A 12,486-nucleotide genomic window follows, 5' to 3' on the forward strand; every position below is an offset into this window, starting at 1 on the left:
AGAATGTGGAAAGTTAAGGGGGGAAAAAAACTATTATGAGTAACAGCATGAAAGAGAAGGTATTATTTTTCAAATATTTAAATATAGGTCACAGAGTCTGCAGCAATGCTCATTGAAATGTTAATTCCATTCAATTCAACTTGACAAACATTTACAAACAATCAGTGTAGTTGAATTGAATTGAAATGTTAGTAGAAGTAGGGCTAAAGTGCCTCCGATCAGAAGTAGGGAGAAGTACAATAAATGTTTCAAATTAGTTGAAACACTTATCCTCCTGTGATATTTCTCTGCAAAAATTAGAAAATCTCCTTTGACTATAAATTAAATTCTATCCTGAGATGAATGTTAACTTTATAATAAATATGATCATCAAATATTTATATCTAGCCTGTTTCAAGACACCTGTTATTGAATTACTAAGCAGCTTAGATAAAATAATGCAGAGATTCTACCACACTGAAATAGTATGAGAAAATACAAAAAAAAAAAAAAAAAAAGGTGAACAGAGATTTCTGAACTTTTATTTTAAATTATTGAGTAACTATGAATATTTATGGTAGCTCCATTTTTTTCACCTCTGGGTAGTTATCTCCCTACTTCTGATCGAGGCACTTTTAGCCCTACTTCTGCTAAAAGCACACTGCTCACCTAGTTTCAGTATATATTCTATAAGAGAAATTGACAGTCTCCCTAGAGCCCCTGGAAGGCATGTGGCTCAGCATGACCAATGACATTTATCGCTCCCCCCCCCCCCCCCCCCCCCCCCCCCCCCCCCCGGCAACAGTGACTGATTCAAAGATGGATGTTTGCTTCACACAGAAATCATTCAACATTTCCTTAGGATTGTTGAGAGGAGAGCTCTCTCCTTTTGACCTTGAAATAGAGCTTGGGAAGATATAGATCTGACGCTCCTGGAAGCTACCTTCCTGCATAGGAATAAACCCAACATGAAGGACAGCACACCTGATAGATGGAGAGAAATTGAGGCCTGGAGATATTGTGTAAGCCCCTCGAATTAGACATTCCAGAAGTAATCACTATACTAACTCATAAGTAACATGAGATAATAAATTGTCTTTCTTAAGTTAAGGTTTCTGTCACGTACCACCAAAAGAGTCCTGATACAATATTTACAGATTTTTTTCAAATGATTTCTTAAACCATAATCACCATAATTGTTGACTACCAACAGTCACTTCTGAAAGTGCCAAAGCCAACTCTTTACCTGTCCTTATATCCAAGCCCTTTGTCATGTGACTTTGCAGTTCTTCCTGCAAAATGGCAGAGTATACTTTCTGCCTTTTGACATTGAGCTTGGCCATGTGATTTGATTTGGACATTGGAACGCTAGTTGATATGATGCAATCAGGAGGTTAAAAGGGGCTTGCCTTACTGGGCTTCTTTCAGTACCATTACAAGAACACACTCCAGCTAGCCTGCTGATCCAAAGAAGGTGAAAGACATGTGGAGAGTAGACCCAGTCTGTCCTCCTCCACCCACAGCCACCAGAGGATGAGATAAAGCCACTCCAGCCAACTTGTAGACCTTAGAATAAATAACTGTTGTTATAATTTACTGGGTTTTCAGACAGTCTGCATCACTGTCTGCCCAGAGCATCACTATTGCACACAGTGTTGCGCAGATCACCCATACCACTCCCAGTATAGAAAGAAGAAATTGTTTTATGTCTCTAAGGAGACACTTCAGGTTATGCTAACAGGGAGTGAAGAAAGAGAGATTATCCAAACCAGGGATCACAAACTCTGATGCCTCTAGTGGCCAAGCAGGTAAAAAAAAAAATAACTAAAACTCATAGAGCATACAGCACATAGCACATGCCAGGTACTGTTCTGAGTGTTTGCAAATATCGATTCATTCAATCCTCATAACAATTATTTGAGTTAGATGCTGTTGTTATCTCCACCTTACTGGGGTGAAACTGAGGTACAGAAAGGCTAAGAAACTTGCCCAAGTCATGAACAGTTTATAAATGGTAGAGCTAGCACCTTTCTGCTATAGTAAAATAGGCTAGCTAAGAAACAGGAGGAAGTGCGGGGGACTGTTTCTCCGGAGAGTCGGGCTTCACGTTCAGCAGCTCATCATCATGTGGGACTGAGAGCATTCTGAAGGGAAGCCAAAATTCTAGATTTTTAACAAATCTCCCTATTTTTAAATACTCTTTTAAATGTTCAAATGTTTCTTTTTTTTTTTTTTTTTAAACACCATGAAGGTTAACCCTGTGCAGTTCAGGCCCAACAAATCACATTTAAAACTAAATTTGGTCATGACCTGCCCATTGGCACCCAGTGAGCCAAGCTTAGCAGCAGAGTTTTGTTCAGGTGGCAAATGTCCAGTACGTATATATCAAGAGATCTAATGTCTTTGAAAGAGGTTTCAAAAACTTTGTCTCTAATGTTACAACAAGGCAAACAAGCATGGGGCTTCCATACTACCTTTACGTTTGTGCCTTGACATGGGCCCCACAGTCTCAAGACCTGCTGTTTGGGTCCTTGAAGTCACCATGATCTCTCTCACATCTGGAAATCTGGGCCTGGTGTTTCCTCTACCTGGATCATCCTTCTGTCTTTTCTTTACTAGGTCTTAGTTGAATGTCTCTTCCCACAGGGAGCCTCTGACAATGACCCTCATGAATATACTAGGGAACCCTCCTGAGTGGTCTGGAGCATCATGTACCTTCCCTTAACAAAAAGTAGGTTCACCCATATTTTGTCTGCTTTGTCAACTGAATATATTTCTTACTAGGCTAGGATCCTGGAGGGAAGTGGGCAGGACTGCTTTGTCACAACTCCTAACACATAGTAGGTACTGGAAAAAATGGTTATCAGATAAAAGAAGGAATGCACAAATGAAATCACATATATAGATCTCACAAATGTTATTGTCACTGAGTCTATAATAGACATACATGGACACACACACATGCGCACAAGTACCTGGATAAAGCAAGAGCCCGGTTAACTCTCTCTTCAAGGCCTAATGTGCCCAGGGCCTTCCAACTCATCCAGAACTTGAATGCATCTGCTCTCCTGCTACATTGGATAGACTTGTCTCCTGTGTCATAGCTGACATCATAGAATTTGTCCTGCTGGAAGAGGTAAGATGCCTTGGCAGAGTAGCACTTCTTAAGAAGATCCTTTTGGAAGGAAAAAAGAAAAAAGATTGTCCACTTTTAAAATACACTTGATTTCTATAACAAACACACACAAACATAATCTGTACAATATTCTACTACTTTGTGCCAAAGGTGTTTAGTCTCATTCTGAGACTGCCCTGCATCAGAAGCAATAGGTATCTATTAACTTGGAGACACAGATTACCCATTGTGGTCCAAAGAAACTCAGAGTTGAGAATGCTAAATCCATCCTCAACAATTTTACTGATGAGTACTGAGAAGTTATGAGACAACCATGTCATCATCTGTCTGATATCAAGGGGAGCCAATTTCTCAAGATAAAAAAAAATAATCTGTTTATAACTCACTCAAGGCTCCAGAAGGGGAGAAAAAAAACCTAATATATTGTATATATTTTATACAATTTCATAAGCAAAAAGCGAGGCTTTTAAAACTTCTTTTTTTCAACTCACATCTGTATTGAGAAGGTTAAAAGTGACAATAACCCAGGGATTAAAAAACCTGAGGAAAGAGCTATGGAGGAGTTAAACAAGTGCCAGCAAGTTTTAACAACCACAATATACCAGCTGCAATTCCAAAGGGTTTTTTGGGTTGGTCTTGCTTTGGTTTTATTTGCAACCAAACTCAATTTGTATTTACTGACTGGTTACTTCTCACCAAGCAGTGGATGGCAACTCACCATGTCTATCACCACTTTAAAGTCTTCACTTTGATGTCAGATTATTAGAGTTTAAGCCCTGTTGTCCTCAATGTCATTTGGTATCTACAAAATCCCAGATTTTCCAGTCTGTTACACTTCCCATAATTCCCTGAGCATCTTCATTCCCAGAGAATACCTACTAGAACCATCTGTCCACCCTCCAACATAACCAGACTATTCAATGTCCCTTAACCACTGGCCATTCTCCACCGGCATCTTTGTTCATACCATTTGCTTGACCTCGTCTGTGTTTTCATATATGACGTTTAAAAGAATATATGCAGTATATTTATCATTCCTGAAGTTTAATAACACCACACAGTCTTCCCTCTTTAACCAGGTCTGCCCTTCCTTTAGGTGCCATCTCAAGTTCCCTTCCCCTTCAGCTTCTTTATCTGCCCAGCTCATTGGACTCACTTCTTCCCTTTATATTTGGCTGCATTTGTTGGCTTCACTCCTTCCCTGGCCCTACTCGATGAGCAGTCCGCATGATTCTCTCCCTGTGGGGCAAAGCCGGTTCTTGTAAGCAGCAATCCTTTCCTACCCATGTCCGCATCCACAGAGCTTAACACCGTGTTGGGCACAGAGGACCCTCGCTAAGTAATTAAGGCGACTTTGCCACTCCCCAGATTCCATATTCTCTAGCATTCCCCTGATGTGTAGAATGAACAGGATAGACACAGATACGTGAACTTCTCAATGGGTCTATCTTCCAAACCTGAGCAACGCAAAACTGTCAGTGCTGTTCAGGAAGCTACAGACAAACTCCCCAGGAGCCAAAGAGGTCCTAGAAAATGATCCTTCTGAATGGGGAATGTATTAAATGTATTCATTTGACTGATCAACTTGTTGTTAAAGAATAAAATCTCAGGGTACCACATTGCAAACAAAAGCATGCATTTGCTATCTTAATAGCAATAGTGTCTTGTGTGGACACTAATCTGGATATAATGTGTTCCATTACCATGAAGCATGATTTCATACTACGTAAAAAATTATATACCAACTATAATCAAGAACTCCAAAATCCCACTCATCCATTATCCAAAATAAACTGAGTATAAAATAATAATTATAGGAATATTAGTAAGCCTTCAGCCTGGCTTTGATGGATATTATTGGTAGACACTAGGGAAGAGCTGATTGCTCTGATCTGAATATTAAGGTTGAAAAAGCCACTTAGGCTTTAAGCTACTTTAATTCTATCAGCAATCTCTCAACTCTGATCACAGCTGCCACCACTGCATCTCCCTCCCCTCAAATGTCAGGAAATTTGGTTATTGTTTCCATGGCAACTACAGCCTGACCATGCATTACAACAGTAAAAGGCTACTGCACATATTTCAAATACAAAGCCCACACACACACACACACACACACACTTGCACTATGATTATAAATTTATTTTCATCAACCATGAAAGTCTCAAAAAAACACCCACAAAATTCCCAAAGCAGATGAACTTTAGACATGTCTTGGGCAAGTTTCAGTGACTTATGCTAGTGGCTGAAAGGGAGAGGAAGCCCATTCATTATCAGAAGACAAATGGCATCATCATAGGCAAATGGAGAAGAGGAGAACCAAGAAAACATATAGCAGAATGAGCGATGGGCCTGCAGGGGTGACACTGTTAATTTCGTCGCACTGAAAAATCCTCCTGCCTTGGGAAGGTTTCCATAAAGAACAACTGGAGGCTCGGGATTTACTTGACTGAAAATTTTAAAAAAACTTTTCCCCGAAGTTTTTTGCTTCGCATTTTAGTTTACATTCTGGTATTAAAATTGATGAGATGTCTTTAGTTTAAGATACACATCAACAAGGAAATATCTCCAGAGAAAACAACAATATTGGAATAAGTACAGTAAAAGTTAAGAATTTTACTTTTTAAGTGTAAAACACTTAATCTGTCATTATTGCACCATCAAAGAGAAGGACCATGTTTGTCCTGTTATACACTTACTCCTAGCAGGACAATAAATACTAATTATGTGAATTCCAGAGACAAGTATTCAATGAGAATACCAACTGCTTTATATTGTGATATCTCAAACAGTTCTCATGAATTAGTAGACAGCGTATGAGAACTTTCACAGTGGAACGTGAAAGAAATGCAATCAAAGTAGCTTAAGCAAAAAGGAGAATTTTTACAGGCTCATATTTTTAAAAATCTAGGCATATAAATCATGATGCATAGTTGGACTCAAGATTAAATCTGGAATTTGCCTTTTTCTTCTTGTTCTAGTTTCTTCTGTATTGGCCTCCTTCCCACACAGAAAGCTGGTAAGCAGCTTGGGAACTGGGGCTTCCAGTGGGGCCCGTGAGCACAGGCGGAGGCTCCGCTGGAGAAAGATGGGGAGGGCAGAAGGGACAGGCTCTGCTGTTGAGGCTGCTACCCAAGCAGCAAGCCACCGCTGGCCTCCCGACCTCAATCTTTTGTCTGAACCTTCTGCTGCCTAAACCTAGCAAGGAGCCAATTGGTAAGAGAGCCTCGGAAACGTGGTTTCCAGGAGTCAGGCCCCTTTCACAGCAAAGCAGAGGAAGGCTGAAGAACGAATTATACAGCAAAGAGAAACAGGCACGTGACAAGCACGCTGCATGAGGACAGAAGCTATAACTTTCCTTTTCACTGCTTGTGTTCACAACACCTAACCTAGCACAAAACAACGCTGGCCAGAGCCAACATTTATAAAGTCCTTACTCTGTGTTAGGCACTGTAGATGTATGAGCTCATTTACATCTCAAGGTGTATTATTTTTGTCAACACCCATGGACATGGGAAGAAACTGACTGCAACACGGCGAAGTTTGGTGAATTACCTAAGATCATGTAGCTCGTAAGTGGTAGGGCTGGGCTTCAAACCAAGGCTGCCTGAATCCAAGCCCGAAGCTCCTTACACATGACACTCTACTCCCTCTAAGTGAGCACTTAAACACGTGTGGAAGAGAGTGCTCCATAAATGCTCATGAACAGATCTTGAAGACGTTGGTGAAATGGAGAATGGCAGCAGAGAACACATCCGCTAAAGGTTGAAACACCTAATATCCCATTTCAGGCCCTTACCTTTGTCCCTATAAATATGACTTTAGGTCTTACTAGTGGCAATATCTTGTCAATGAAGCATTTTGAGATTTTTCTAAATACTTGCGACTCTGCTGATATTTAAGGATATCACTAAAAGCACACGGTGAGTCAGCATGTTGTATACTTTCTTTGTCAAGATTAGTCAAGTCATCTTTGATTTCCACAGACCAGGTCAGATTCTGCAGTCTCTTTCCCAAGAATCAGTGACTACATGGGGCTGCTTTAAGCTCTCACTCCTCTCAATCACATTTTTCATCTTCCTAAACAAAAGCCCACAAAAGCTCCTCCCATATTCTGTCCCATATCACCGTTACTAACACACAAGACATTGTCTAAATTAAATGCCTTAAGAAATGGGTATATTAATAATCTTTGTACTAATTAATTCATTCCAAAATTATGTATTTTATAACAAGCACTATGATGCCAGGAGTTTGGGCATACGACCCCAGTGGAAGTACTAAAGCATCTAGGCTAACATTTGTTGACAGCATGCATAAAACTAAATTTAGGCTGGAAATAGCAGAAAGGCTTGTTGTCATCTAGAATATAAAAGTGAATTTTAAAAACAATTATACCCTCTGATATTTCTAATATTAGCTTTATTTATTTATTGAGCCAACATTTTGGGAGCCTTACTATATAGTAAGAGCTGTGCTAGGTACCGGAGCTGTAATGTCACTATCCTTAAGAAGTTTAAGGTGGAGATAGGACCAGAAAAACAGGCAATTAGAGTACAGTGTAGAACAGGGGAAAGAACAAGGTCTAAGGAGCACCAAGAAGGGTCATCTTTCACTAACTCCGAGATGTTAGATAGGGCTCTTCAGAAGAAGGAATGTGTCACCTGAGAGGTGCAAGATAAGGACTAGCTGAGTAGGAAGAGAGAAGATAAAATTAATTCAGTGTGACTGGGGCTAATTAATGAGGTAGGGCATAGCTAGGAAGGCTGTAAAGGTAAAAAATAGCCAAGTCACCAAGGATCTTAACTGCCACGGTAAGAATGATTGGTCATGGAATTTTCACAGGCTCAAGTAGCTATTGCAACTTAAACTTCATTATTGTTCTGGCAGAATTAAGTGAGAATCAGCAGATGTGGATCCTGCTTTTGATTTAGTCACTGGAGTCCGGGCTCAAAACAAGTCAGTTAACACCTTGGGCTTCATTTTTCTCATTAACCTAATGGAGATAACGATACTTGCTCTGCCTACCATACAGGAATACTGTGAAATACCAGGGAAATAATGTTAACTGGGAATACCTCTCAGTCTTTGCTCAAAATCCTCTCCACCACTCCTCTCCTGATATTCCTGTACCCCGGGCCCCTCTCAGCTTTCACCACCACCCGTTTTTCATTAGATTTCTCTCCCCGGGCAAACTGAACAGTAGGACGCCAGCTCTAGATTTCCTCACTGTTTATGAAATAAGCATATTACACCTCTCACCAACCTCCCCCTTTTCAATGGGATGTATCCATAGAAACAGACAACATTGTTAGACTATACTAAAGCTATCACAAGGAATCTTAAGAGCAACAGGGAGAATTATCCATGGTCTTTATCTTCCAGGTGGAGCTCATTCTGACCTTGTCTCAGTTATCATCCGTGGCTGTCCTAGATGTCGTGGGTCTTTCTAAGTCTCGGCATGGTTTGGATGGAAGACACAAAAAGCAGAGCATGAAACAAGGTCGGGCAAGGGCATGCACTAGGTGGGCCGAGGGCTCAGGAAGCGCCACATGACAAGGCGTAACTTGTCCGGTTGTCTTCAGCTTTCTTATTCAAAAAGAGGAACGTGGATAAGTTGAGTGACTGCTGAGTAGTTGGGGTGGAGGGAATGGAGTAAACAAATGACAATAATGCCAGTGTTATCGTCCCCAGAAGGAAACAAATCGAAGTGAACTGTGGAAAGGTCAGTGCGTTAGGCTGAATCATGAACAGCCCAAGGAGAGAAAGAGAAGTTTCTTTCCTGTTCCATTCGAGCATTTCCCAGTCATCGGTATCACCAATTGATCAACCTCTGCCCATGTCTTCGATTAATTCTACAATTCTCACTCCTTTCCTTTCCCTCGTCACTGTTTCTTCTGGAAGCCGTCAGGTATAGAAGTTTGCTGATATTTTAGGTGCTTGTGCTTAAATATCTGAAGAACTGGTGAACAGTGTGCCCTGCTCTCTTCTGTCACGTGGGGACACATTTGAGTTTGCTGTCCTGTCATTTCAATCTCCCTTTGTAAAGTTCACATCAGCCTCCCTTGGCTCAAAATACTGCTGCTCTCTTTGCAAACTTGCTCAATGGACGGCCTAATTCTAGCTGTTTCCAGGAAGTTTCTGGGGGCCATGTGCTAGATTTCCAACACACACACACACACACACACACACACACACACAAAGGTGATTGCCTCTCCAACTTCATTCAGTTCTTACACATAACGCTTTAGCTACACAGGACTCTGTGAAGTCTGTTCCTCGAGGAAACATTATTTTACTCATGACGTTTTGAAAGGAAGCTTAACATGATACATACTTGTATTTGTCTTCTGCTTTGGGCTACAAGTTATTTACTTATTTTTTATTCCTAAGTTATTTTATAACTGAGTTCAGTCTCTCCTTTCTTTAATGTACTCGAAGTACCTTTAAAATCATCACTTTTTCATTGTGTGTTAGCAAAGAGAGCCTATAAGTCTGTGCCCCAGCTCAAGGCAAAAGTGGCACCAAGGGGTGCTGCAGGGACCCTGGAAGCAACTCTGCAGGTCCCATCCCTTCGAAGCCCTGGCTGAGGAAACTCCAGGCCCCTCAAGGCCGCAGCCTCCCCAGGCTCACCTCCCTTCTCCGTGTTTCTCCCTGGCTGCCCCTCCTCCTGGTTGCTCCACAGCCACTTCCCAGCGAAATGGGGGGAAGAAAAGCAGCCCTCAGCCCCTGCAGCTCAACACAAATAAAGTAGGGTGGAAGGGAAAGCAAAGTGGGAGGGGAGGGGAGGGCCTCGCTCCCCCCGGGCCGGGCCAGGGGCAGGGCCAGCGAGGCTGGGAACACACTAGCTTCCTTGACAGGGGTTTCCAAGTTACCATCATATGAACTGCTAAGAAATCAGAGGGGCTGAAGGTTTGATATTATCTGTGAAAACCACTGACTATCCTGGAATATTTGAGCATTTAGTTCTAATACAAAGGCCTCACTTCTACTTCCAGACAGCATCCTGGAAGATTCCAGAAAATTTTGTTGAGTTCTAGGCCTACCAACTTAATAGGGATTTTCAGAGAACTAACAGAGTACTTTACTGCTAAACCTTAGATTCTATATTTTTTTCTGAAGTGCAAATCTTCCTTAAATATCCCTAAGAGTTAGAGTGAGCTGATTTGAAAATAAGAAAACTGAGCTAAAAGACGAGTTTAAGAAATGCAACCTAATAAGTTTCAGCAGTGATGGCACTTACAGGAGACAGGAAAGTTGGGCCCAGAGTCTCAGAGAGGGTGTAAGTGCCTCTATAAATAAGTAAGAAACATCTGATAGTGTGGAGATCACTGCACTGCCACTGAATGCCCTGTAAGCATTTAAAAATAGTGCAACTGGACTCTCTCTTAGAACAGATGGAGACTTCCCAATTCTCTCTAGGCAACTACCAACATAACATACCTTTTCCGTTAAAGATAATCTAAAACAGTGTTTTTCAAGCTTTGACTATAACTCACAGTAAGAAATCATTTTTTAAATAGTGATAGTATCCCCCCTAATATACATGAAACAGAAACAAATGCGTAATGGAAGAGTGCCCATCATTGGTGCCTCAACTGCAAACTGGAATTTCCTACTTCACTCTCTTCTGACTGTTCATTCAAAAGGAAAATTAAAAGTTGTTACGACTTACAATTGACTGTTTAACTCAAGACCAGTTAGTACGGTGGTTCTTAACCTTGGACAATATTAGAATTATCTGAAGTGTTTAGTAAAAAAGTTAAAAAACAGTTCAGGGTCCTTACCAGACCAATATATCAGAATCCCTGGTATGGCGTAAGGGCGATCCTTTGAAAGCTTCCTAAGCAATTCCAATGTGCAGCCAGGACTGAGAACTGCTGCTCTCGTGATTTCAACCTTATGCTGAAAAATCCTGGTCCTGACGTTTCAGTTGGCATGACTTTCACATTGAAACGAGAGAACTCTGAAGTGCTGTTTTTATAAGAGCATATAAACCAAGGTGATTATCTGACTTCTTTCTGGCTGTTGGTGTCCGTCCTCAAACTTTTATTTGCATGTGCATATAAGTGAAAAGTGGCTTTTTTCTATGCACCTAAATAAAGAGAATGTAGGTGGGATATGGATAACGCTAGAGTTTTAATCATCTACGAACATGTCCTAAGATTGTGGCATGGACGTAATGTGCAAAAAGATCCCACACACTAATCTATTCAGCTATTTAATTTCCTATGTTTTTGTGATAGGGATCAAAGCATCATTTGGGTTTGGATATTTAATCGGGTCAACACGGAAATAAGGAAACTTTCCTCATGTAGTCTTTGCTCCTCCTGAATTACTTCCCGCTCTGAGTTTTTATGACTCTGTCCTATAGATATTTATTTACAACCTGCTCTGTGCCAAAGGGATTTAAGGACGCTTACAAAAATAGAATATGGTAGGCTTAGGATAGAACAGGAGAGAGTGGGGGAAACTAAGGAGAAGGCAGGAGAGGTGAGGGAGGTGGGGAAGGGGAGGAAAGAAAGAGGAGGGGGAAAGAGATAAGATCCAGGCCAAGAGAAAGTGGTGGGGAGATGCCACGGAGCCTGGAGCTTGGGGTCTCTGCGCCCAGATGGCATGCTGGAAGGGGGGTGAAAGAGGGTAGGTTATTGGCCAATTTCTTGGCACCCCGGTAACGTGTGCACAGCAAAAGTGTCCAGCGGTTATTTTCTGCTTCTGAGCTCTGGGCATTTACCGTATCACTGTCAGCTCCATCCCTTCACCTCCTCACATCACTCTCTCCCTCATCTGCAAATTGGAGATAATGATGCTGCGTGGCAGCCCACCTCCTGGGGATAAGTATTTGTGGCAAAATGTTTAAGTGAATGTCTGGCAAAAATATTTATTAACTCAGAACCTATTTCTTCAGTCTGGATGGCTTAGTGGCATCTTTTCAAGTAAGCGGACAGACATAAGGCAACGGTGTCTTTCAAACTGGACACAACAGACACAGAGCAAGTGTGTTGCTTTGGACTGAAGCTAGGAGAGCGATTCTACACCAGGGGCACAATATTTAACAAAATCAATCTATGTCTCCAGCTTATTGTGATGCTGTTAACAAGGGCCCGGTTTCTTTCAAATGGAATTTTGCACGTTCAGCAGCGAGGCCGCTGGCCTACATTTCTTGGAGTTGGAGCATCCTCCAGAGGTCTGGCCTCTGAGGCCTGGAGTGTAGCTAAGAGATTGATTTCATACAGGGGAAACGCTGTGCAGGAAGGCAATTTCTGAACACACGCTCCTTGCTCTTCTTTGTATAAATCCTTTTAAAGAGTTGTTGGAAATTGTGGCTATTAACGTGACCATGGGGAATCCTACTTAAAACTGGCCTTAAA

General features: G+C 41.5%; 1 protein-coding gene across 2 annotated transcripts in view; it reads right to left on the minus strand.

Moving 5' to 3' along the window:
* Window positions 1-12,486, minus strand: part of GADL1 (glutamate decarboxylase like 1) — a 200,901-nt gene that overhangs the window by 58,512 nt on the left and 129,903 nt on the right. For both annotated transcript variants that reach the window (XM_081159588.1, XM_081159587.1), the window contains exon 12: window positions 2,955-3,154. In XM_081159588.1, the coding sequence (XP_081015714.1) occupies window positions 2,955-3,154 (200 nt within the window). The remainder of the gene's footprint in view (window positions 1-2,954; window positions 3,155-12,486) is intronic.

The sequence above is a fragment of the Miniopterus schreibersii genome (assembly GCF_964146895.1).
Source record: "Miniopterus schreibersii genome assembly, chromosome: 15".
NCBI classification, from domain to species: Eukaryota; Metazoa; Chordata; class Mammalia; order Chiroptera; family Miniopteridae; genus Miniopterus; species Miniopterus schreibersii.